Genomic DNA, 25,134 nt, shown 5'->3' on the forward strand with positions numbered 1-25,134 from the left:
TTTACTTTGAAGACTTTTGTTGCAGCATTTCCACTTTTCCTCCCTAAAAAAAAGAAAAATCATAAAGCTGTATAGCCGTACGCTATGATATGTAAGGAACAACATCCGATGCCATTAGCTTCTGATAATGGACACGTCGGACATTATCACGCTAATGCCATGGTCATGGTCTTTGTACTTAAATCTTGTTATCTTAAACATTTAAATTGTTTTCCACAAAACCCAGACTTTTTGATACTCTGTGTGTAATGTTGTCATGGTAACGGCTTCCGACTCCTGCATTCAAAAGTCACGTTCACGCGTAGTTATATAACGCGTTACGGCCGTTTTGGGGCTCTGCGCACAAACATGCGGCCATTAAACGCACGCTGAAAGTTCAACCAGGTGTCGGTTACAACTTTTTATTGGATACACTGCAGCCAATCAGAATCAAGTATTCATGGTATAGTGTTTATCTACAGGATAGTTTTGTAACAATAGCTTTGCACATTTCTTTACATAACTCTTATTTTTGGCTTTATAGAAAAATCCAGAAAACTTTTTTGGAAACTTGAATAATTTGAGATGAGATGTGATCTGAAATGTGTGGAAGTTACAGATTCTGAAACCTGCTGTGGATTTAGGAGCCTGACCTTGTTTCCATAGAAACAGACTCAAATGTTATCATACTGGGAACTCTCTTTATTTTTCTCTTAACTCGTCTCAGGTTAACATTGGATATTTTTTCGGCATAGACTACAGCAACATCGTGATTTAATGTGTTCAGAAAATGGATGGATGGATGCAGACTTCAGGATCCCATTGCATGCATGCAAGGAATTCGGTTCCTGAAGCCCATCCTAGCTGCTATTGTGCGAAGGCGGGGTCACCCCAGACAGGTCGCCAGTGCATCACAGGGCTGCTTTACATATTCATATTTTATTTCATATTTGGACCTAAATATATTTTAGGCCCCTGAATTCTTGATCCCTTCTCTTTCTACACTGAGTTGTTTGTACGTGAAACGGCTCCGCATCTCATGAGGAGAAGGTTTCATCATTTGTGTCCGTCCCGCTGCAGGTCCAGAACATGTTTGAGGGACTGGCTGAGATGTGGCTTCGGTTCCAGCATGTTCTCGTCGACGCTGAAGGCTTTCTGCAGGAGCACAGGAAAACGTTTGCGAGCGCCCTGGTCCTCTCCTCAGAGAAGCTGCAGAAAAAGATCCAGGCCACTGTGCAGGAGTTCCACCGCAAAGGTTCCACGCTCCACTCCTGCTTTTAAATACTCGCGCGTGTTATTTGTCTCCTGCTGCATCTCCTCTTTTTGCATGTTTAGGTCCATTTTACAGCACCCTGACGGCAGATTCGGCTCTGAAAGAAATCGCCAAGCATCGCAGAAACGTAGAGGCTCTAAAGCAGAAGGAGACGAGCATCATTTCCAGACTGGCCTTCTTCCAAATCAAAGACACGCCTTCCAAAAGTATCCAGGTGTTGGAAAAGGTGTGACGCAAGAATTCACGTCGTCTTCGTGCCTCAGGCTTTGTGTTTGAAGGGTCTTTCCTTTTCCAAGATTCCTTTGGTTCTGAAGTCTCCTCCTGTCTGCATGTGTGTTGAGCAGAGTTTAGATAAACTCCAGCAGGTCTGGGAAATCACCAAGGAGTGGGATGAGAACTGGAACAGGTGGAAGCTGGGGCGGCTGGCCTCGCTGCAGACGGAGAGCATGGAGGACGCCGCCCAGGACCTGCTCAAAAAGCTGCAGACGCTCCAGAAAGAGCTGAAGGTCAGCCTTGTAGAAAAAAAAAAAACAAAGTCCTCACGTGACCAACTCAGCGGTGAGGACTCCGTCTCTGCAGGACGAGGAGTGGGAGATCGTCGATGAATCCAAGAAGAGGATCGAGCGCTTCAGACAGATCCTCCCCGTCCTCGCTCACCTGAGGAACCCCGCCATGAGGGACAGGTACTCATCCAACCAATCACAACTAAACCTGTTTCTTTGACTAAAAAGCCCTTAAAAGTAGCGGAAAGCTTCCTGGTGCTGCTGCTGGGATCAGGCCTGTAGCTCTACACCTCCACATCTCCGTAGTTGTTTTCTGGATGTAGGGGGACAAATACGAGGAGCTCATTTTTTGCCAGCTGCCTTTATCCCCTCACTGTTCAGAAACTTCAGGCTCTTCATTCTGTCTGAATACACACAGAATTTCCCATCAGTCTTTGCTGCAGTCTGGAGTTTAAAGTCTTGATTTGTGGCTAAAAGCACAAAGGATCCACTTGACCAAAGAATTGATGTTAATTAGCTGATCTCATGAAGCTCGTGTGCTTAACGACTGACTAAAGAAACCCAGAGAGGAAGACGAGCTGCGGATTAACTAGGAACGTGATGATGAAGAACGCAGCTCATAAAAGGGCTGGAAAGCCTCTCTGGTCACGTTCCTGAATCTCTGACATGGGATTGAACATAAGGAGAGATAAAAGTGCTTTTACTCTGTCTGTGTTCTCCATCTGCAGCTTCTGCAGAGCACACATCTGTCACCACGTTACACAAACATTTCCTAAACGTTCACACAAACTGAAGCACAGCTACACTACAGAGCATCTACGCAAAAGCTTGTTCTGCGGTCGACCTTTCAGGCTGTGCTCTAACGCGTTTCAGACACTGGAAGCAGATCTCCGAGGAGCTGCAATGCGACGTGGACCCGACCAGCGCCGACCTAACCCTGGAGAAGATCGTCTCTCAAAGCTTTCACACTTTTGCCGACAAAATCGCCGACATCTCAGGAGCTGCCACCAAGGAGCTCTTCATCGAACAGGTCCAGAATTTCTATCTTTAATAGGAAAAAGTCCTTACAAAGATCCTGTTTAGGTTCAATTCAAATTGAAATTAAATTCAAAATAAAAAAGGAAATGGGAGAAAAGTGCTGGAAGACAGACCAGGTCCGAGGGAAAGGATTGAACATGACGGAGTGTCTCCCAAACAAAAGCCTGTTAAATCTCGCTTTCCTTTGGTCTTTTCTTCAACTTCATTGGGAAGAAGGAGAAACAGAGGAGATTCTAAAGGAAAGATAAAAAGGAGATCTGTACGGTGGCCCTGAAGTTCAAATTGCATCATCAAATCAGTAAACGCAAACTATATTAAAGATCACAATTTAAAAAAAAAGCAAGAACAAACCAAAGAAGACCCGAAATTTTAGAAATCAAGAATAAATTCCAGGAACCAGAACAAAGCCAAAAAAAAAAAAATCAGAAAACAAAAGTCCTTTCTGAAAATCCAAATGAAGCATAATAAGAAACTGGAAAAAATGTAGGTTTTATTGGACATCGCTGATTTGATGCTGACATTTTATCTTTCAGAGTTTAAAAAAAGTTTGCGTTTAACTTTTCAGGGTCTGGAGAACTTCACCAGAACGTGGGAGAAAATATTTCTGGACATAATTCCTTACAAAGACGAAGGCCACCTCCACCTGAGGTTAGACATGTGACCTTAAGCTCGCTAAAACGCGAGAACCGCAGCTTTTATCTGAACCCTTTGATTGTAGAAGTCGATCTTTACATTAATAATTGCTTTTTGGTTGCCTCTGACGTCATCGTCTGTCATCCTCCTTGGTCAACTTCAGAGGCACGGAGGAGATCTTCCAGATGCTGGATGACAACCAGGTGACTCTGTCGACGATGAAGGCGTCCCGGTTCGTCAGGGCCTTCCAGCAGCAGGTGGATCAGTGGGAAAGGCAGCTGTTTCGCGCGCAGGAGGTCTTGGAGATGATCCTGGCTGTGCAGAGGAACTGGATGTATTTGGAGGTAAGTGAAGCTCTGGCCTGAGGTTGTGGATTTGCAGATTCTGTGGTTGACGTTCAGTATGAATGTGTCAGAACATTTTACAAGGAAAGGACATCAAGAATCAGCTCCCTCAGGAGTGCAAAGACTTCCAGGCTCTGAGTGATTCTTGGAAAGGATTAATGAAGCATTTTCGTCAGAACAACAACGCTTTAACAGGAACGCAGCATTCTGGTAAGAACAACTTTGTTGTCTCTTAAGAATCTCTATTATTTTGACACAAGCAGCTCTAAATGGTTGACTCATCTCCCTTTCAGGGTTGCTGGAGAACCTGTCAGACATGAGTGCAAAGATGGAGGAAATCCTGAAAGCCCTGGACATGTACCTAGAAACCAAGAGGCAGATCTTTCCGAGATTCTACTTCCTGTCCAATGATGAAATCCTGGAGATCCTGGGACAGTCGCAGAACGTCGATGCCATGCAGCCTCATCTGAAAAAATGCTTCGACAACATCAGGCGCCTGGAGCTAGACAAGGCGGGAGCATTTGTTTCTTTAAATAAACGTTTTTCTGCTGCTGCTTTTTATATATTCATCTCTAAACTCAAAGATGTTCTGCCTCAGCCAGAAATTCGATTCAAAAACGACTTTTGTGTTGTTATTTTTTTAACAGAGCGGTGAAATTAAAGCCAAAGCCATGGTGTCCGCCGACGGGGAGTCTGTCGCTTTCAGCCACCAGGTTCTGCTGGCTAAACCTGTGGAGGTACAGCACTCTGACATGGAGAACCTGATTTGAGTGATGCTTATGGCATTCATTCGGAATCATTCCACTGTTTTAATGCTTCTGGACCTGAAATCTGCATCTGATACTGTGGATCATACATTATGATTGTTCGCCTTTGTGATTATTATGGTCTTTGAAGATCTGTTTTTAATGTTTTCAATGTTGCTGTAGGTTCATTAAACTTCTGAAATAATGGAAAAAATATCTTGTGGCGTTCCCCAAGGTGTTGTCCTGGGCTTATTTTATTCCTTATGGGACAATAATTAGAAATATTAGCCACATTTGCTATCATTTTTATGCAGATGACATCCAGTTAATTTGCTCCTTCCCTGACAAAGATTTGATTGAATTCTTAACTGCTATTACATCATGGTTTAACCATAGGGTGGCCGCGTTGCAATGGTAGAGAATACAACCTCCGAACGAACGATTGCAGGTTCAACTCACGCCTTGTGTCAAAGTGTGCGTGAAAGTATGTTTCAGCTTAAAACCGGCTTGCCCACATTGCTTCTGACGGTTTTAAGTAGCGCCGGTGTTCAGCAGTGGAGCCACCATCAGCGTGTGAATGGGACTGTGACCGTAAAGCCGTTTAGGCCTTCGAAGTAGGTAGAAAAGCGCTTCACAAGTATACGCCCTTTACCATTTATACTTCAATGGTCAGAAGACAGTAACGCTAGTTTTTGGCCCTGAAAACAAAATCCCTTCAATCAAACAACCTCCAACTTTATACTTTTAAAAATTCTAGGAACCACAAGCAGTCCTGCATTTTTGTGAGCGAAGTGTTCTGTTTGGGTGGTAAGGGACTATGAGGTCTTTAATGTAGGATTTGGGCCAGTCCATGTAAGGCCTTATAGGTTAGCAGGAGGATTTTGAGCTTAACTCTAGATTCAACTGGGAGCCAGTGAAGTGAAGCAACACAAGAGTGATGTGATCTCTTCTGCTAGTTCCTGTTAATAATCTAGCTGCTGCGTTCTGAACAAGCTGGAGACTTCTTAAGGAACTTTTAGGACACGCTGCTAACAAAAAGTTAAGGCCCGTACACACCGGGACGAATTTCGCGCGCGATATTCGCCGACGTTTAACGCTTCGTGACTAAACAAAGGGCACCAATGTGATTGTGCACGCTGACGCGAAAAACGTCACGCGTCAAAGCGTCATTTTTATAAAAAACTCCTCGGGTTCGTTTTTTTGGTTTGACGCGCCGTGTCAAAAACTATACGACCAATGAGAATGGCGCTTTTGCACACATGTCTGGAGCTTCTGAAGTTACAGTAAAACACAACTTGGGGGCCCTCAAACACAAAACTGCCTTTCTGAGCACACATACCAGCGAAGAAGATAGACGCCAATAATGACGGACATTCTAAAATATCCCCGAAAACGCTCTTGATACATTTTCAGCTCTTGTGCCAGTCGATAAAACTCTCCATGTTCTTCTCTTCTCGTAACTATGGGATGTACCCAAAATCGGCGTCTTTTCCGGCGTCTTTCATCATCAACAGAACAATAATTTCTTCATCGCTGGAACTGGAGCTAGAGCTACTGGTGCTGGAAATTTTCATGTTTTCTTTGTATGATTCTGACAAGCGCGTAAATACTTGCTCTCTTCTTCTGAGTGAAAAGCGACTTTAAGAAGCGTAAAGTTGCGCAGCGCCACCGTGTGTACAGGGGGTATTTTTGTTTTACATTAAGCGCCATCTAATGTCAGGGAATGAAATTGCATGTTCGCTCGGCTCATCGTCAGCGAAAATCGCCTGGGTGTGAACACAAAAAATGTGTTGAAAAACGCTGGCGAAAAACGGCTGGCGAATATTCGTCCCGGTGTGTACGGGCCTTTACAGTAATTCTGTCTGGATGTGACAAACGCATGGATGAGTTTTCAGCATCACTTTTACAGAGTATATTTCTGATCTTAGCTGTACTGCACATATATGTGTTGCTTGTTAAATCTTTTGTCTGTGGAAAAATAGTCAAAACAAACAGTTAAAAATGGTTTCTGTCGCCTGAGAAACGTACCCAAATTGAAAACCCATTTCATCTAGACCTGACCTGAAGAGGATTATTCGTGCTTTTATATCCCCTTGTTCAGATTTCTGTTATTCACTTTTTACCTTTTTTAGAAAAAAGTTCAAACAAGTTTATCCAAAACTCGGGGGTGAAACTTTTAACAGGTGCCAATAAATGAGCTCACATTACTCTTCTACTGTCCTCTTTCCACTGGCTTTGGACAAAAAACAAACAAATTCGATTTACAATTTTAACTGTTGTTTTCTTCCTCCCTCCTTTTTCTTTAACAAAAATTATAGATGACAGAATATAATTTAAAAAAAACAGTGATTTTGACATCTCTTTTGGAAGTTGGCCTGAAACACAAAGTGCAACTAAATATGAGTCGTAAAGCTTGAACATCTCATAAAGTGAAACGCTTCTCGCACTCGACAGTCTCTGTTTTGGGTGTTTAAACAAATTTGCTGTATTACCACTTTTGGTAGCAGCAGCCATCAAACAGATTTTGCAGCTTGGTTTTTTTTTTTTTTTGCTTCAAGTCTGAAATGGCAACAGAACTGAATGTGTAACTGTCGTTGAACTGGAATATGCTCCTCTTTGCTGGTCGCGTGTCTTGACCTCAGTCCAAACAACACGAGCCCAAGAAAGGAGAGTGCTGGGAACACAAAATCCCAATGTCAAAATAAATCTTCCTAAACAGCAAATGCAAAATCATTGATAAAATCGATTTATCGCCAAGACCTTGCTCCCAGTCAAATTAAGAATTAATTAGCATTCATTGTTGACCTTTAACCCCTTACTCGTTGTCTTATCCTTTTATTTCCCTAGAACAAAAACTTCAAACTATTCACAAAACTTGCAGTAAAATTGTAGGAGATGGTACCTTCCAAGTGGTCGCTCCTCGTCTTTAGAATACCCTAGCTTTGACATTACCACACATGGCATCAAAAATGTTATTCAGAAGAACTTTTTGTTGATATTAATCCGTCTTAACTGTGACTAAATCTTTATTTTAGCTTGTCCTGTGATTCAGAGGATTGTTTTAATATCCTGTTTCTGCATCCTGTTCTCCTCACTTTTACCATTGTAAAACAGTTTATCTGGGAAAGTTGATGAAGAAATAAACCTTTACTCTCTTATCAACAAAACGGGTGCTTCTGCTTTATTTAGGTGTGGCTGTGTGACGTTGAAAGAGCCATGAAAGCTTCAGTAAAGAACTCTCTGAACGGATGCCTCGCAGACCTGAAGAAACTGAGCGGTTCTAGAGACAAGTGGGTTAGAGACTGGCCGGGACAGGTACGTCCGTCTGCAGCTGCTCTCTAAGGACTCACTTTGGAGTAACTCCATCCACACAGATGACGCAGTTCATCCTCTTCTGTCAGAAGCCGAATGTTTTAAGGTGTCAAGAACTTCCTCTTTTCTAGATGGTAATCACAGCCAGTCAGATCCAGTGGACCTCTGATGTCACTAAAGCCCTCATTGCCTGCAAGGAGAATGGAGACAACAACGCTCTGAGGTCGATGAAGAAAAAGCAGGTTCTCTGTGAAACCCACTTAAAAATCCATTTCTTTGGTTTTGAGTTTTGCCTCAAAGCTCCTCCTGTCCTCAGCTCTTCCTGCTCAAGTGCTATCTGGAGATGATTCGGAAGAGTTTGCCCAAAGTCCTGCGCCTGAAGGTGGTGGCGCTGGTCACCGTGGAGGTCCACGCACGGGACGTCATAGATCAGCTGGGAAGGGCGGGCTGCGATGACGTCAACGCCTTCGAGTGGCTTTCCCAGCTGCGGCTGTACAGGAAGAAGGAGAAGGTGGGAGGACTCCTCAGGCAGACGCATCGGGGCTCTGAGGGGTTACAAAAAAAAAAGAAATAAGTGCAGGTGAAGTGAAAACTGATCAATCAAACCCACAAAACAACATTTAAATAAAAATAAAGTTTAAAAAAAACAACAAATGTGTCAAAATAGGGCAAGGAAGAGGAGAACTCCAAACAGAAAGAACCAAAGTGAGGACTTGAACTGAATACTTCCTGCTGTGAGGAGAGAGCACTAACTACCATGCAGCCCATGATGTGTTACATCATTGAACATTTGAAAGAAAACAAAAGTATGAAAAAGGTTTACATTTACCATCAAAATTTCCATTTTTTCCCTTATTTCTAAGCACATGCTATGCATATCTTGATCAATCATCAACCAGAATGTAAGAGAAACAATAACAAATTCATGGATTTTAATTTGAAAGGCAAAAAGTACACGTAACCAAAATAAAATAAAAAACTACTAACTAAACTCTAATAAGAAAGTCCTGCAAAACATGTCATGTTAGGAAGAAGAAATGATGCAGGGGAAGAAAATAAAGAGAAGACTTCCATTTGTGGATTTATTAAAGCGGAGAAATGCTTTGCTGCAGCATCACCTTTGATCCCATCATTCATCTTTTTCCCTGAACCTCAAACCTTTTTTTTATTCTTTTTTATTCCAAGTCCTCCTCTGAAAATGTCAGAAGATGAAAGGCTCAGTTTTTGAGGGGATTTAGAGAAATGAGGCAGCTTTACATCATTTACCTTCATTGTTCTGGACATAACTTAGGTTGCATTATAGTTTTTTCTTTTTACATTTTGCTGTTTGGCTGCGATTGGTTTTTTGTGGCTCCTCCCCAAAATCCTAATTAGAATAACCTAAATCAATTTCAGCAATTGATTTGGTTTATTTAAAGCCATTTAAGCAATAAAAGCAATGGAAAAATCAGGATGTCTTCTTGACATTATAATTGCTCCTAGACATAAAAATACTCACATTTTGCACCTTTACCTGCAGTTCTCACACACATAAACAGGATTGTTACAAAGAGTTAATTCATTTCTTAAACAGGCAGGGTTGAAAAAATGGATAGATGGATAAAGGGAGGGAGGGAAGATGGATGGATGGATGGATGGATGGATGAACTGAGTGATGGATCAAAGGGTAGAGGGATGGATTGATAGATACATGGAGGGATAGATGGATACATTGATTGATGATGGTTGGATGCGTCGTTGGCTGGATGATGGATTGATTGGATGATGCATAGATGAAGGGAGAGATGGAAGGAGTGAAACAGGAATGAAGGGATGGATGGCTGCATAGATCAATGGATGGATAAACAGATGGACGGATGTTTTGTGTTTTTTTTAACTTTTTTGTCATTTCAACTTTATCAACTCTCTAAAGTTAGCCACCTGAGCTAATTAAACCTCGGAGCGGCTCAGGTGAGCAGGAAGTCCGCCCCTCCATCGTGTCCAACTGATGACCGCAAGAAACAAACTTTTCCTTTCCCAATCAGAGCTTTTAAAGCAAAAGCATCTTTTGGTCTCAACAGGACGACTACGATTTCATTATCCAACAAACCAACACAACTTTCAAATACGGCTATGAATACCTGGGTAACTCTGGTCGGCTGGTCATCACCCCGCTCACCGACAGGTCACCACCCCACTCTGCCTTCAGCTGCTGAGACCAGCTTTTGGTCGGATCTTTCACAGCGTGGTTCAATCTTCCCCTATAGGTGCTACATGACCCTGACCACAGCACTCCATCTGCACAGAGGAGGCTCCCTGATTGGTCCTGCTGGCACGGGGAAGACGGAGACCGTGAAGGACCTGGGCAAGGCTCTGGCCACGTACGTCATCGTGGTCAACTGCTCCGAAGGGCTGGATTACAAATCCATGGGGCGCATGTTTTCCGGACTGGCTCAGGTAAAATAGAGGTGGAGGAGGAAGATCAAATCTACACACAGACTTCTGCAAATGAAAGAAAAGTCAAACAACATTGAAAATCCTTTTACAGTTTCCCTCCGGGGAGATTTTATAACATTAAATACACCAGAAAAATGCAACACGACCACTATTTTGAAAATTAATGTAAGGGAAATGAGAAGTTAATTTTTTCTCATAACATCTTTGTGATCTGTGCGTGAAGCCTTTTTGTGAAATCTGTAAATAATCATAAAAATAGAAACATACGAATCATCTCCAGATGACACCTGAGCAGGAAGAGCTGAGGAAGGGAGGAGGTTTGAGACAAAACTCAAGCAAGCAGTTTATTCAAGTCACCTGCAAAGTCTTCCTGTCAAATCTAGCGTCTTTTCTTTTTAATAAAGGAAGATTTTAGCCAGGAAAATCATCGGCATTGAAACACAACATTCCTCAGTAACAGGAATCTGTATCATCAGACATGATCGGAGGTTCAGCTTATAATAACACTTATTAAAAATTGTGTGTGAACTCCAGGTTGAAGTTCATCCTTCGGTGTCCTCTAATGCACTAAGTCAAGAAAACGGACAGATATTGCACCTTTTTGTAATTAAGAGGTCTTTTAAACCCTTTGAAATCCACAAAACTAATTTTACTATTGAATTTTCAATGGAAATAGATAATATAATTTAGGAAACGTTGGGACATTCCGTATGTTTTTGCTCACAATAATGTTAATTTATCAAAATATTGACATGTTCAGGAAAAAATCCCCTTTATTTAACCACTGACTCGAATGTGATCCACACATTTTTAACATGGTGTAACTGTAACACGAAGAGTTAATTATCAATGCATTTGACAGAAAATAGTCATTTAAAGAAATGAATAACAATAGATGAGTTATTCTCAATTTATACCATGGTCCGGTTGAATACTCGATTCTGATTGGCTGCTGGGTGTGCGTTAAAAAGTGCTAACAGCACGCCCCAAAAAGAAGTTTGTCACCTATCTCAAATCATCTGTATCACTGCGCTGGAAAAAAAAAAAACAAGAATTAAGGACCCCGCTTCGGACGGTTCAGGCTTCCACGGCCTGCGTTAAAAAGTGATAATGCACACTTCGTCCACCATTAGCCCCTTACATAAAGTTTTGAAAAATCAGCAAGACTTTTCCCACCAAAAGTGTTTTTGAAATTTCATGGGGGCAGCCATTTTGAAATGAGCAGGAAGAGCCCTTCTACTGCCCCTACTGGAATGATGATGAACTACAGGCCAAAAAACATGAACCAAGTTATGCACATTGGGAAAGTGATATGGGGTCTCGTAAATGCGTCTTTCAAATATGAAAGGTTTTTGATTGGGTATTGTGAAACCTCTGATGTGTTGTTGGCCTGAGCAGACAGGAGCGTGGGGCTGCTTCGACGAGTTCAACCGCATCAACGTGGAGGTACTATCGGTGGTCGCCCAGCAGATCCTCTCCATCCTGGCTTCCATCTCCGCCGGGCTCAGTCGCTTCCTGTTCGAAGGGCAGAACATCTGTCTGGTTCCGTCGTGCGGCGTCTTCATCACCATGAATCCTGGTAGGACGCCGCTGGTCTACGACTGCATGTGTTTGAAGTGACCATGAGTAAGGAGCTTCAGCTTTTGTCTCAGGGTACGCCGGACGCACTGAGCTCCCTGACAACCTGAAGTCGATGTTCAGGCCCATCTCCATGGTGGTTCCAGACTCTGCCGTGATCGCGGAGATCCTGCTGTTTGCCGAAGGCTTCAGCAACTGCAAGGTATCTTCCATTTGAGAAGCTACTGGTCTTACAAGAGGCGTTTGTGATTTGTAACCACGTACTTTTACTAAATTTGCTATTGCAAAAGTTTACGCAACAAATTGGAAGCAAAGGAATCAAATGCTGCTTTTCTGGATGAAAAAATGTTTAGAAAAGCTTCAAAGTGTGTTTGATTTCATCACTAATCAGGCTAATTTCCTCACATCTAACATCCATATTTCCATCTTCCTCCATCATGGTTTTTGGGGTCTTCCTCACAGGTTCTGGCTAAGAAGGTCTTCACTTTATACTCCCTGGCCGTGCAGCAGCTGTCCAAGCAGGACCACTATGACTTCGGCCTTCGCGCTCTCACCTCGCTGCTCCGCTTCGCCGGGAGGAAGCGCCGCCGTTCCCCAGAGTTCCCCGATGAAGAAGTGGGTTTCTGCCCGGGGTTTTTCTGTCACACAGTCTGGATTTGACTGAGACCTCATCCACACACACACAGATGAGTTTTCACCTTCTAACTCTCCAGAAGTACCCTTTGGATTTTATCCAGTCCCTGAATGGTGCTTGAACCGGGGCCTTCATAAATGAAAAAAACATGCCAGTGTCTTTCAAAAACATTTAAGAGTGACAGAGCAGCATGTGATAGAGAGCACTTGAACATGTCTAAAGTGCTTTATGTCCTTCTTTCTGACAGCGCTGCATCTCCATACTTACAAACCCTAAACGTATACATGTATTTCACCGCTCATCACCATGACAACGGTCTTTTTTTTATCATGGTACAAATCCATCTTATTCATCAGGTCGCTGAATGAGACACTTTTGCTGTGAAGTACAGACAAACTTTCACTCACTTCGCATTGGGATTTTGGCTGAAGCCCCGCCCACCCTCACGGCCCCACCCGTTCTTATTTGAGCCTGCCCACAATCACTGGAAAGGTAGAATGTTTGGCTATTAACTGACACGTCCAAAACGAAGCCCTGAAATCTGCTTTTTCTAGGGTTTTGGTACCCCTCCCTACTCATAACCTGCTCTTTTTCAGTTTTATCCTTTCCTAAATATCCTGTTTTTGGGGAACCAGCTTCTGTTTAAATATTCACTTTTGTCAAACTGGACTACAGTTACTCGTTTCCCCAGGGACAGAACCACAAACAACATTCAAGCATGACTTCCTCTGCTTTCCTTTCTCCTACACTCAAACTAGTGACTTTTACCGGCAGCAGAACCGAGTCGGCATTCTGCAGAAGAGCACAGTCACAGAGAATTGAAGCCCTAACAGAAGGACTTGCTCTCCTGAGAAACATCTCCAAAGAATCAGCTGAAGCTAAAACCTCAAAACTGTGTTTTTTCTGCCCTCAGGTGCTGCTGATGGCCATGAAGGACATGAACATCGCCAAGCTGAGCTCTGCTGACCTTCCTCTGTTCAGCGGGATCATCCAGGACTTGTTCCCTGCAGTGGAAACTCCTGTGATAGACAACCAGAAGGTAAGCTGAGTGGAGGGGTTCCTCAGGGTTTGTTGGGTTTATGTCTGATGCTCCCTCACTCTGTTTTGTTGTCTCTTTGCAGCTGAAGGTAGCGGTGGAGCTGGAGCTTCGTCGGAGCGGGTTGCAGGTGACTCCTTTCACCGTCACCAAAGTCCTTCAGCTTTATGAGACCAAGAACTCTCGGCACTCGTCCATGCTGGTGGGGAAGGCCGGCAGCGGGAAGAGCGTCACCTGGAGGACTCTGCAGAACTCCCTCAACGAGCTTCACAACCAGAGCCAGCCCGGCTTTCAGCTGGTTCAGGTGAGTTTGAGCAGGAAGACGAGACCCAGTTGTTGGTCATTCCTGAGGAGCACTTTCTTTCTTTGATAGGTGTTTCCTCTGAACCCCAAATCAATGAGTCTGGGAGAGCTTTATGGAGAAAACGACCTTTCTACCAATGAGTGGAAGGATGGCGTTCTGTCTGCGCTCATGAGGTCCGCCTGTGCAGGTACTCGTCAAAACAAATCACTAACAGGGGGCATTCTTTGTTCTTTCTCCTCTAAATTAGTCTCCAGTTTAAGCTTTAGTCACATACACTCAATAACCCAAGAGACATCATGAAAATGGAACGTACCATTGTCGTAAGTATATTTACGACGTCTGAATGATGTTGCTGTACATCCCCCTTGTGCCACACTCTAGTCAGTAGCACGTGTAAGTAGTGACCCCTTACTGCCGTAAAATGCTGAACGCACAGGGTGTGCACGTGACGCGTACAGTAAATGCCTATAGAACGCCCACACAAATCCCACCTGGATTATCTAATGTCCTCATTTCGAACAGTCAGGCTGCACAAGAAGAAGCATGCAGATATCTGGATTCCTGCTGGGGTCTTAAAAAGTCTTTTATGAAATTTGGAAATATTACCTTAAAAAGACTTGAATTATGATAACTCAGCCTTAAACATTGTGCTGTTTAAAACTTCTCTGTTTTACGGAGCCCCTAAAGGGCCATTGAATAAAAAAAAAAAAAAAAACTATTTAAGTAAAAGAAAAAAAAACTAACTGCTGAACAATTCAATTCAATTTTATTTGTATAGCCCAAAATCACAACAACAGTCGTCTCGATGGGCTTCGAAGTAAAACATGAAATCAAAAGGATCACGAATACAAAGAGCTCAATAGAAAAATACTAAAATGAACTAACAAACTGACTAAGCTATACTGGCATCCCTGCCCTTAGACCCCCCTTCGCGGTAAGGAAAAACTTCCAAAAAAACATATCCCGGAAAAAACGAAGAAACCTCAGGGGTGCCCACATGAAGGAGGGATCCTCCCCCAGGACGGACAGGCGATTTACCAGAAATCTTAGAGAAGAATTAACTTATCTAAATCTACAACTACATATATAAAAGTCCAGCAGACGAGCTTCATCCAGCCGTGGTTGTGGGGACAGTCAAAGGCGCGAGTCGAGCCGGAGACAGGAACCACAGCCAGGTGTAGGAGCAGGAGCAGAGATGAGGTACTCGGTCAGGTACAGAGCAGAGACGAGCCAGAGACAGGAACCACAGCCAGGTGTAGGAGCAGGAGCAGAGGCGAGGTACTCCAGTTAGTTATGGGTGCTCACCTGTCAGTAGCGGGTGAGCACCAGTTCTTGCATGGCTTTAAAAAAGTCTTAAAGAAACTTGTAGGAACCCTGGAACAGCACCAACAGGCTCTCCATCCCACCTATTTACCCTCACTGTGTTCACTACGACCCGTTATGGGTCACCTGCATGCCCCGTTTTTAGCCCGCATCCACCCAGAAGGGCAGCTGTGACTGCGGCTTTAACTGGCTCTTAATGTATCTAAGGAAATTGTCTCCTGTGCCTGTCCCAAGTCCGGCTCAAAGCAGAGGGTCGGGCAAATCTTGTTTGAATCATGAGGTGATTTACTGAAGGAGGAAGTAAACACAAAACACGCTTTGAGTTACTGAATATGCAACGTGTGAATATTACCCAGCATTCATTAGTGATGTCTTACACTGCTTGATTGGAGTGAAAATGCGTCACCCTTGTGATGACTTGAGTTCAGTAAAGTCGTTGAGATGAGGTCTTGTGGCGCTGCAGGCTGGAGGTCCGTCTGGGTCACTCCTCTGCTCCTCCGACCTCTTTTCAGATGAGAGGCCCCACGAGAAGTGGCTCCTGTTTGACGGACCCGTGGACACGCTGTGGATTGAGAGCATGAACTCTGTCATGGACGACAACAAGGTCCTCACTCTGATCAATGGAGAGAGGATCTCTATGCCTGAGCAGGTGAGGACGAGCAGGAAGTGACCACAACAACCAAATCCATTTGCTCCATTAAGGACTTTGAGTCTGTTTAAAGGAAGCAAAACTCTAAACGATCAGTGGATTGGCATGGAAATGAAAAATTAATCAATCAACTAGAAGGAGCTGCATTTCCAGAAGAAAATGCAGGGTTGAATGCTGTATTGCTGAAAGAAAGCTTAATGTGTAAAATAAATGGCTGAACTGAGCTGAAAGAGATCAACATTTTAAAAGTAAAATGGTTAAAAAAAGTAAAAACCTGTAAAAGAGGTTAAGCACAAGAATTCCCTATGCATTTTAATGGAGCAAAAATCCTGGAAAATCTTGGAATATCTTGAAAAGTTCAAAGATTTGAAAGACTAAAAGTCATAGCTGAAAGGAATAAGATGAAAGGGTTGAACATTGTAATAGTAGAATGGTAAAAATAGGTGAAAGTTTGAAGAAGTTTAAAATTGCCTCACATTTTGGCACAAAATGGCCGCCAAACTGTAGGTGGTGTTGCCATCCCATAATAATTTTGAACCTTATGTTGAAGTCCAAAACCTTGTGAACATTTCAATATTTGAACGGTGTCTCTAGCCAAAAGAATGTTAAAGTTACAATTGTTTAAAGAAGCAAAGGTGTGGCCAATGGAGCAAAAAGATTGGAAAATCTGGGAATATCCGGGAATATCTGGAAAAGTTCAAAGATTTGAAGGACCAAAATGTCATAGCTAGAATAAGATGAAAGAGCTGAACATTTTCATAGTGGAACGGTTAAAATAGGTGAAAAATTGTAGAAGGAGTTTAGCTGTGAACTTCTGCACGAAAAATTCTCCATGTATTTCAATGGAGCAAAAATTCCCGGAAAACCTGGAATATCTTAAAAAGTAAAAGGATTTGAAAAACCAAAAGTCATAGCACAAATAAGCAGAAAGAGCTGAACATTTTAAAAGTTGAATGGTTACAATCGGTTAAAAATTGTAGAAGTAGTTAAGCGGCGAAAAACGGCGGAAGATAGGTGTAAAGAATAAAATAAATAAATAAAGAGAAACAGGAAAACAAAGGGTTGAATGCTTTACAGCATTCAACCAATAAATAAAGAGAAACAGGAAAACAAAGGGTTGAATGCTTTACAGCATTCAACCAACTAGAAGGAGCTGCATTTCCAGAAGAAAATGCAGGGTTGAATGCTGTACTGCTGAATGAAAGCTGAATTAGCTGAAGAAATGGCTGAACTGTACTGGAAGAACCATGAAAAGTTAAAGGTGCAAAAGTCCTAGCAGGAATAAGCTGAAAAAGTTGAACATTGTAATAGTAGAATGGCTGAAATAGGTCAAAATTTGAAGGACTTAAGCATGAAAGCTGAAATTGTTGAAAAAATGGCTGAATTGTTGAAAATTTGAAGATGTTGCTAAAATGGCTAATAGTACTAGCATTGGAATCAGCATCATCAACTGACTCCAAAAAACACGTTGTTTGAGAGTATTATATTGGTAAAAGCTACATGTTCTAAGTTGATAGAAAATCCACTCTTTTCAAAATGGTGGCTTTTCTATTGATTTTATCTCCATAGCAACCATTTTATGTTTGGGTCGCCTGGAGATGAGGAACAAATCAACCTCGGTTTCAGATGAATCGGAAAAAGTAAACTTTTGGACGTCCTTAGCAACGAACATTGTTTGCTAACCACGCCCACATTCCTTATATGTCCAGATCCAGTGAATTTCAATATGTTCAGTTCCCGCCATGGATGAAGTTTATTGCAACATTTGCTTCAGATTTTGTCAAAAAATGCCCACCAAACAGTAGGTTGTGTTGCCATCCCATAATATTTTCAAAACGTATGTTGAAGTCCAAAGCCTTGTGAGCATTTCAATGTTTGAACGGTGCCTCTAGCTGAAAGCTTGTTAAAGTTATAATGCTTGAAAGCAACAAAGGTTTTCAAGGATTCTCCATGTATTTAAATGAAGCAAAAATCTTGGAAAATCCTGGAAAATCTTGGAATATCTTGAAAAGTTCAAAGATTTGAAAGACTAAAAGTCGTAGCTGAAAGGAATAAGCTGAAAGGGTTGAACATTGTAATAGTAGAAGGATTAAAATACGTGAAAGTTTGAAGAAGTTTAAAATTGCCTCACATTTTGGCACAAAATGGCCGCCAAACTGTAGGTGGTGTTGCCATCCCATAATAATTTTGAACTTTATGTTGAAGTCCAAAACCTTGTGAACATTTCAATATTTGAACGGTGTCTCTAGCCAAAAGAATGTTAAAGTTACAATTGTTTAAAGAAGCAAAGGTGTGGCCAATGGAGCAAAAACATTGGAAAATCTGTGAATATCCGGGAATATCTGGAAAAGTTCAAAGATTTGAAGGACCAAAAGTCATAGCTGAAAGGAATAAGATGAAAGGGTTGAACATTGTAATAGTAGAATGGTAAAAATAGGTGAAAGTTTGAAGTAGTTTAAAATTGCCTCACATTTTGGCACAAAATGGCCGCCAAACTGTAGGTGGTGTTGCCATCCCATAATAATTTTTAAACCTTATGTTGAAGTCCAAAACCTTGTGAACATTTCAATATTTGAACGGTGTCTCTAGCCAAAAGAATGTTAAAGTTACAATTGTTTAAAGAAGCAAAGGTGTGGCCAATGGAGCAAAAAGATTGGAAAATCTGGGAATATCCGGGAATATCTGGAAAAGTTCAAGGATTTGAAGGACCAAAAGTCATAGCTGAAAGGAATAAGCTGAAAAGGTTGAACATTGTAATAGTAGAATGGTAAAAATAGGTGAAAGTTTGAAGTAGTTTAAAATTGCCTCACATTTTGGCACAAAATGGCCGCCAAACTGTAGGTGGTGTTGCCATCCCATAATAATTTTGAACCTTATGTTGAAGTCCAAAACCTTGTGAACATTTCAATATTTGAACGGTGTCTCTAGCCAAAAGAATGTTAAAGTTACAATTGCTTAAAGAAGCAAAGGTGTGGCCAATGGAGAAAAAACATTGGAAAATCTGGGAATATCCGGGAATATCTGGAAAAGTTCAAAGATTTGAAGGACCAAAATGTCATAGCTAGAATAAGATGAAAGAGCTGAACATTTTCATAGTCGAACGGTTAAAAAAGGTGAAAAATTGTAGAAGGAGTTTAACTGTGAACTTCTGAACGAAAAATTCTCCATGTATTTCAATGGAGCAAAAATTCCCGGAAAACCTGGAATATCTTAAAAAGTAAAATGATTTGAAAAACCAAAAGTCATAGCAGAAATAAGATGAAAGAGATGAACGTTTTAATAGTAGAATGGTTAAAATAGGTTAAAAATTGTAGAAGTAGTTAAACGCCAAAAAACGGCGGAAGATACTATAAGATACGATAATAACTAGAAGGAGCTGCATTTCCAGAAGAAAATGCAGGGTTGAATGCTGTACTGCTGAATGAAAGCCGAATTAGCTGAAGAAATGGCTGAACTGTACTGGAAGAACCATGAAAAGTTAAAGGTGCAAAGTCCTAGCAGGAATAAGCTGAAAAAGTTGAACATTGTAATAGTAGAATGGCTGAAATAGGTCAAAATTTGTAGGACTTAAGCATGAAAGTATGAAATTGTTGAAAAAATGGCTGAATTGTTGAAAATTTGAAGATGTTGCTAAAATGGCTAAAAGTACTAGCATTGGAATCAACATCATCAACTGACTCCAAAAAACACGTTGTTTGAGAGTATTATATTGGTAAAAGCTACATGTTCTAAGTTGATAGAAAATCCACTCTTTTCAAAATGGCGGCTTTTCTATTGATTTTATCTCCATAGCAACCATTTTATGTTTGGGTCGCCTGGAGATGAGGAACAAATCAACGTCGGTTTCAGATGAATCGGAAAAAGTAAACTTTTGGACGTCCTTAGCAACGAGCTTTGTTTGCTAACCACGCCCACATTCCTTATATGTCCAGATCCAGTGAATTTCAATATGTTCAGTTCCAGCCATGGATGAAGTTTATTGCAACATTTGCTTCAGATTTTGTCAAAAAATGCCCACCAAACAGTAGGTTGTGTTGCCATCCCATAATAATTTCAAAACGTATGTTGAAGTCCAAAGCCTTGTGAGCATTTCAATGTTTGAACGGTGCCTCTAGCTGAAAGCTTGTTAAAGTTATAATGCTTGAAAGCAACAAAGGTTTTCAAGGATTCTCCATGTATTTAAATGAAGCAAAAATCTTGGAAAATCCTGGAAAATCTTGGAATATCTTGAAAAGTTCAAAGATTTGAAAGACTAAAAGTCGTAGCTGAAAGGAATAAGCTGAAAGGGTTGAACATTGTAATAGTAGAAGGATTAAAATACGTGAAAGTTTGAAGAAGTTTAAAATTGCCTCACATTTTGGCACAAAATGGCCGCCAAACTGTCGGTGGTGTTGCCATCCCATAATAATTTTGAACTTCATGTTGAAGTCCAAAACCTTGTGAACATTTCAATATTTGAACGGTGTCTCTAGCCAAAAGAATGTTAAAGTTACAATTGTTTAAAGAAGCAAAGGTGTGGCCAATGGAGCAAAAAGATTGGAAAATCTGGGAATATCCGGGAATATCTGGAAAAGTTCAAGGATTTGAAGGACCAAAAGTCATAGCTGAAAGGAATAAGATGAAAGGGTTGAACATTGTAATAGTAGAATGGTAAAAATAGGTGAAAGTTTGAAGAAGTATAAAATTGCCTCACATTTTGGCACAAAATGGCCACCAAACTCTAGGTGGTGTTGCCATCCCATAATAGTTTTGAGCCTTATATTGAAGTCCAAAGCCTTGCGAACATTTCAATGTTTGAACTGTGTCTCTACCTACAAGTATGTGGAAGTTATATTGGTTGAAAGAAACTACAGTTTCAAATTTGAAAAACACAAAATGGCTGCCATGCAGTTTCCATCCCATAATGATTTCAAACTTTGATGTAATATTCCAAAGCACTAAGAATTTGACAGTGAAAGTACGGTCACTTCCTCCAGAAAGGGGCATTCTGTCTTATGTTCAACCTCATGACTAATTCTCTCAACTTTGCATGGGTCATGAATCTTAGCATACTCATCCATGTATAATTGAGAGCTGTGCTGATCATCAGCTAGATAGCTGGATGACACAGCATTTTATTGTCTTTGAACAACTAACGTGTGGCGTAACAACATGATAGTCAATTCTCGTAACAGCCACCTAACTCATGGTTTGGGAATCAACACTTCCCATGAGCCTTAGCGGCCGTGGGCGACGCTTGTTCACAAAATGGCTGAAGCACATGTTTGAACTGCAGCTTCCAGCTACGAGGAGGAAAATAAAAAATACATCAAAACTAACTTAGATTTGCTCCCACTGTTTTTTCTAACATACATTGAAACGTCAAAGCTTATGAGTAACCCCACCTCAAAGAAATTTCTTCCATGTAACGAAATATAATTGAGTTAGTGGAACTGAATTTCATCAAGAAAGGCAAGGTAAAAAAACATGCAGAAAAAGTCAGATGCTGGATTCGAACTCAGAACCTCAGTATTGTAAGACCACTTTCTAAGCCATTGAGCTAACATTTCTGTGACGACACAATGCAGCCGGTATCTATTAATCAAGCTTGTCGTATATAGTCTTATTGGGAGAAGCTGAGTTGAAACGATTTCATGCCACAGTTCGTTTTTTACGTGGAAAAAACGAACGAAAATTTTCACTTTTGAAAGGTCAAAGGATTTGAAGGACCAAAAGTGGTGGTAAAAAAATTGTGTAGGTACAAAAATTGTAAAAGGAGTTAAACAAGGCCCTAAATTGTTGAAAAAATGGCTGAATTGTTGAAAATTTGAAGATTTGAAGGAAAGGAATGGTTAGTACAATGGTTAAAGTAGGTAAAAACCTGTAAAAGAAGTTAAGCACAAGGATTCCCTGTGTATTTTAATGGAGCAAAAAATCCTGGAAAATCCTGGAATATCTTAAAAAGTTCAATGATTTGAATGACCAAAAGTAATCACTGTAATAAGTTGAAAGAGCTCAACATTTTAAAAGTAAAATGGTTAAAGTAGGTAAAAAACTGTAAAAGAAGTTAGGCACAAGGATTCCCTGTGTATTTTAATGGAGCAAAAATCCTGGAATATCTTAAAAAGTTGAAGTATTTCAAAAGCCAAAAGTAATAACTGTAATAAGTTGAAAGATTTGAACATTTTAAAAGTAAAATGGTAGAAAAAATATTAAGGGTCCGAACTGGGAGTCGATCCGGCAACCTTGTGCACCATAACTTCCCAATGCATTTTAATAGGGCAAAAATTCCCGGAAAAACTGGAATATCTTAAAAAGTACAAGGATTAAAAGTACCAAAAGTCAAAGCAATAATTAGCTGAAAGAGCTGAACATTTTAAAAGTTGAATGGTAAAAATCGGTTAAAAACTGTAGAAGGAGTTAAGTGCCGAAAAACGGCGGAAGATGAGCGTAATAAAGAATAAATAAAGAGAAACAGGAAAACAAAGGGTTGAATGCTTTACAGCATTCAACCAATAAACTAGAAGGAGCTGCATTTCCAGAAGAAAATGCAGGGTTGAATGCTGTAGTGCTGAATGAAAGCTGAATTAGCTGAAGAAATGGCTGAACTGTACTGGAAAACCTTGAAAAGGTAAAGGTACAAAACTCCTAGCAGGAATAAGCTGAAAAAGTTGAACATTGTAATAGTAGAATGGCTAAAATAGGTCAAAGTTTGTAGATGGAGTTAAGCATTAAAGCTGAAATTGTTGAAAAAATGGCTAAACTTTTGAAAATGTGAAGATGTTGCTAATATGGCTAAAAGTGCTAGCACTGAAATCAGCATCATCAACTGACTCAAAAAAACACATTGTTTAAGAGTATCATATTGGTAAAACTACATGTTCTAAGTTGACAGAAAATCCACTTTTTTGAAAATGGCGGCTTTTCTATTAATTTTATCTCCATAGCAACCATTTTATGTTTGGGTCGCCTGGGGATGACGAACAAATCGACATTAGTTTCAGACAAATTGGAAAAAGTAAACCTTTGGACGTCCTTAGCAACAAAGTTTGTTTGCTAACCACACCCACATTCCTTATATGTCCAGATCCAGTGAATTTCAATATGTTCGGTTCTAGCCATGGATGAAGTTTATTGCAATATTTGCTTCAGATTTTGTAATGAAATTGCCACCAAACAGTAGGTTGTGTCGACATCCCATAATGATTTATAAACGTATTTTATATTCCAAAGCCTTGTGATCAATTTAATGTTTGAACAGTGTCTGTAGCTAAAGGCATGTTGAAGTTATGATGGTTGAAAGAACCAAAGGTTTTCAAGGATTCTCAATGTATTTTAATGGAGGAAAAATCTTGGAAAATCCTGGAAAACCTTGAAAGGTTCAAGGATTTGAAAGACCAAAAGTAATAGCTGAAAGGATTAGGCTGAAAGATCTTAACATAGCAACAGTAAAATGGTTAAAATAGGTTTAAAAAAACAGTTTAAAATCGCCTCACATTTAGGCACAAAATGGCCGCAAAACCGTAGTTGGTGTTGCCATCCCATAATAATTTCAAAACTAATATTGAAATACAAAGTCTTATGAGCAGTTTAATGTTTGAACGGTGTTTCTAGCTAAAGGCATGTCAAAGGTAGGAAAGTTAAAAGCAACAAAGGTATCAAATTTGAAAACACAAAAAGGCTGCCAAACCCTCCCTATCTCTTAATGATTTCAAACCTTGATGGTACAGTCTAATGCATTGATCATTTAAAACTAAAGTAGACATACAGTAAAATCATCCGGTAGGGGGCACCATGTACAATTCTGTGTCACATGATTAAATTTCCCAACTGTGCATGTATCATCAATCATAGCACAGTTATCCATGTATAGTGGAGAGACACATTGATCATCAGCTAGCTAGCTGAATGACACAGCATTATATTGTCATTTAACCAGTAACATATGTGGAGTAACAACATGATAGTCACTTCTCGTAACAGCCGCCTAACTCATGGGGTGGGAATCAACACTTCCCATGAGCCTTAGCGGCCGTGGGCGGGGCTAAGGCCAGGGTCCTGACGTTTGTTCACAAGATGGCTGGAGCACATGTTTGAACTGCAGCTTCCAGCTACGAGGAGGAAAATAAAAAATACATCAAAACTAACTTAGATTTGCTCCCACTGTTTTTTCTAACATACATCGAGTGTTTGTGTGTGTGCTTTAAGCTGCTCTGATCATTTTAACGTTTGAATGGTGTCTCTAGCTAAAATTGTGTGGAAGTTGTAAGGGTTGGAAGAATCAAAGGTTGTCAAAGATTGAATGCAGTACTGCTTAATGAAAGCTGAACTTGCTGATGAAATGGCTGAACTGTCCTGGAAAATCCCTAAAAGTTAAAGGATAAAAAGTCAAAACTTATGAGTAATACCACCTGAAAGAAAATTCTTCCATGTAACGAAATATATTTAAGTGAGTGGAACTGAATCTCATCAAGAAAGGCAAGGTAAAAAACCATGCAGAAAAAGTCGAATGCCAGAATCGAACTCAGAACCTCAGTATGATAAACCGTTCACCTTAGCCACTGAGCTAACACTTTAGTTACAATACAATGCAGCCGGTGTAAATAAATAAGGCTTGTCGTGTACAGTTCCAGTGGGCAAAGCCGAGTTGAAACGGTTTCATGCCACAGTTCGTATTTTACGTGGAAAAACGAACAAAAGTTTTCCCTTTTGAAAGGTAAAAGGATTTGAATGACCAAAATTGATGGTAAAAAAATTGTGGAGGTAAAAAAATTGTAGAAGGAGATGCATTTCCAGAAGAAAATACAGGATTCAATGCTGTATTGCTAGAAGAAAGTTTAATTTGTTAAAGACATGGCTGAACTGAGCTGAAAGAGCTCAACATTTTAAAAGTAAAATGGTTAAAAAGGGTAAAAACCTGTAAAAGAGGTTAAGCACAAGAATTCCCTATGTATTTTAATGGAGCAAAAATCCTGGAATATCTTAAAAAGTTCAATGATTTGAATGACCAAAAGTAATAACTGTAATAAGTTGAAAGAGTTGAACATTTTAAAAGTTGGTTGGAAGAAAATTTTAAGGGTCCAAACCGGGTGTCGAACAGGGCGCCTCGTGCACCATAACTTCCCAATGCATTTTAATAGGGCAAAAATTCCCGGAAAAACTGGAATATCTTAAAAAGTACAAGGAGTAGAAGTACCAAAAGTCATAGCAATAATGAGCTGAAAGAGCTGAACATTTTAAAAGTTGAATGGTTAAAATCGGTTAAAAATTGTAGAAGGAGTTAAGTGCCGAAAAACGGCGGAAGATGAGCGTAATAAAGAACTAGAAGGAGCTGCATTTCCAGAAGAAAATGCAGGGTTGAATGCTG

The 25,134-nt window shown here is 40.6% G+C and overlaps 1 protein-coding gene across 2 annotated transcripts in view; it reads left to right on the plus strand.

Annotated features, from left to right (window-relative positions):
- Positions 1-25,134, plus strand: part of dnah2 (dynein axonemal heavy chain 2) — a 76,550-nt gene that overhangs the window by 13,232 nt on the left and 38,184 nt on the right. For both annotated transcript variants that reach the window (XM_023966257.1, XM_023966258.1), the window contains exons 22-43: positions 1,060-1,234; positions 1,315-1,478; positions 1,597-1,758; positions 1,832-1,935; positions 2,629-2,785; positions 3,359-3,441; positions 3,590-3,770; positions 3,842-3,980; positions 4,064-4,281; positions 4,418-4,507; positions 7,706-7,831; positions 7,960-8,070; positions 8,145-8,339; positions 9,889-9,992; positions 10,075-10,264; positions 11,663-11,843; positions 11,917-12,044; positions 12,305-12,457; positions 13,390-13,515; positions 13,598-13,816; positions 13,886-14,003; positions 15,652-15,788. In XM_023966257.1, the coding sequence (XP_023822025.1) occupies positions 1,060-1,234; positions 1,315-1,478; positions 1,597-1,758; positions 1,832-1,935; positions 2,629-2,785; positions 3,359-3,441; positions 3,590-3,770; positions 3,842-3,980; positions 4,064-4,281; positions 4,418-4,507; positions 7,706-7,831; positions 7,960-8,070; positions 8,145-8,339; positions 9,889-9,992; positions 10,075-10,264; positions 11,663-11,843; positions 11,917-12,044; positions 12,305-12,457; positions 13,390-13,515; positions 13,598-13,816; positions 13,886-14,003; positions 15,652-15,788 (3,261 nt within the window). The remainder of the gene's footprint in view (positions 1-1,059; positions 1,235-1,314; positions 1,479-1,596; positions 1,759-1,831; positions 1,936-2,628; positions 2,786-3,358; positions 3,442-3,589; positions 3,771-3,841; positions 3,981-4,063; positions 4,282-4,417; positions 4,508-7,705; positions 7,832-7,959; positions 8,071-8,144; positions 8,340-9,888; positions 9,993-10,074; positions 10,265-11,662; positions 11,844-11,916; positions 12,045-12,304; positions 12,458-13,389; positions 13,516-13,597; positions 13,817-13,885; positions 14,004-15,651; positions 15,789-25,134) is intronic.

This window comes from Oryzias latipes, chromosome 18, assembly GCF_002234675.1.
Source record: "Oryzias latipes chromosome 18, ASM223467v1".
Classification (NCBI taxonomy): domain Eukaryota; kingdom Metazoa; phylum Chordata; class Actinopteri; order Beloniformes; family Adrianichthyidae; genus Oryzias; species Oryzias latipes.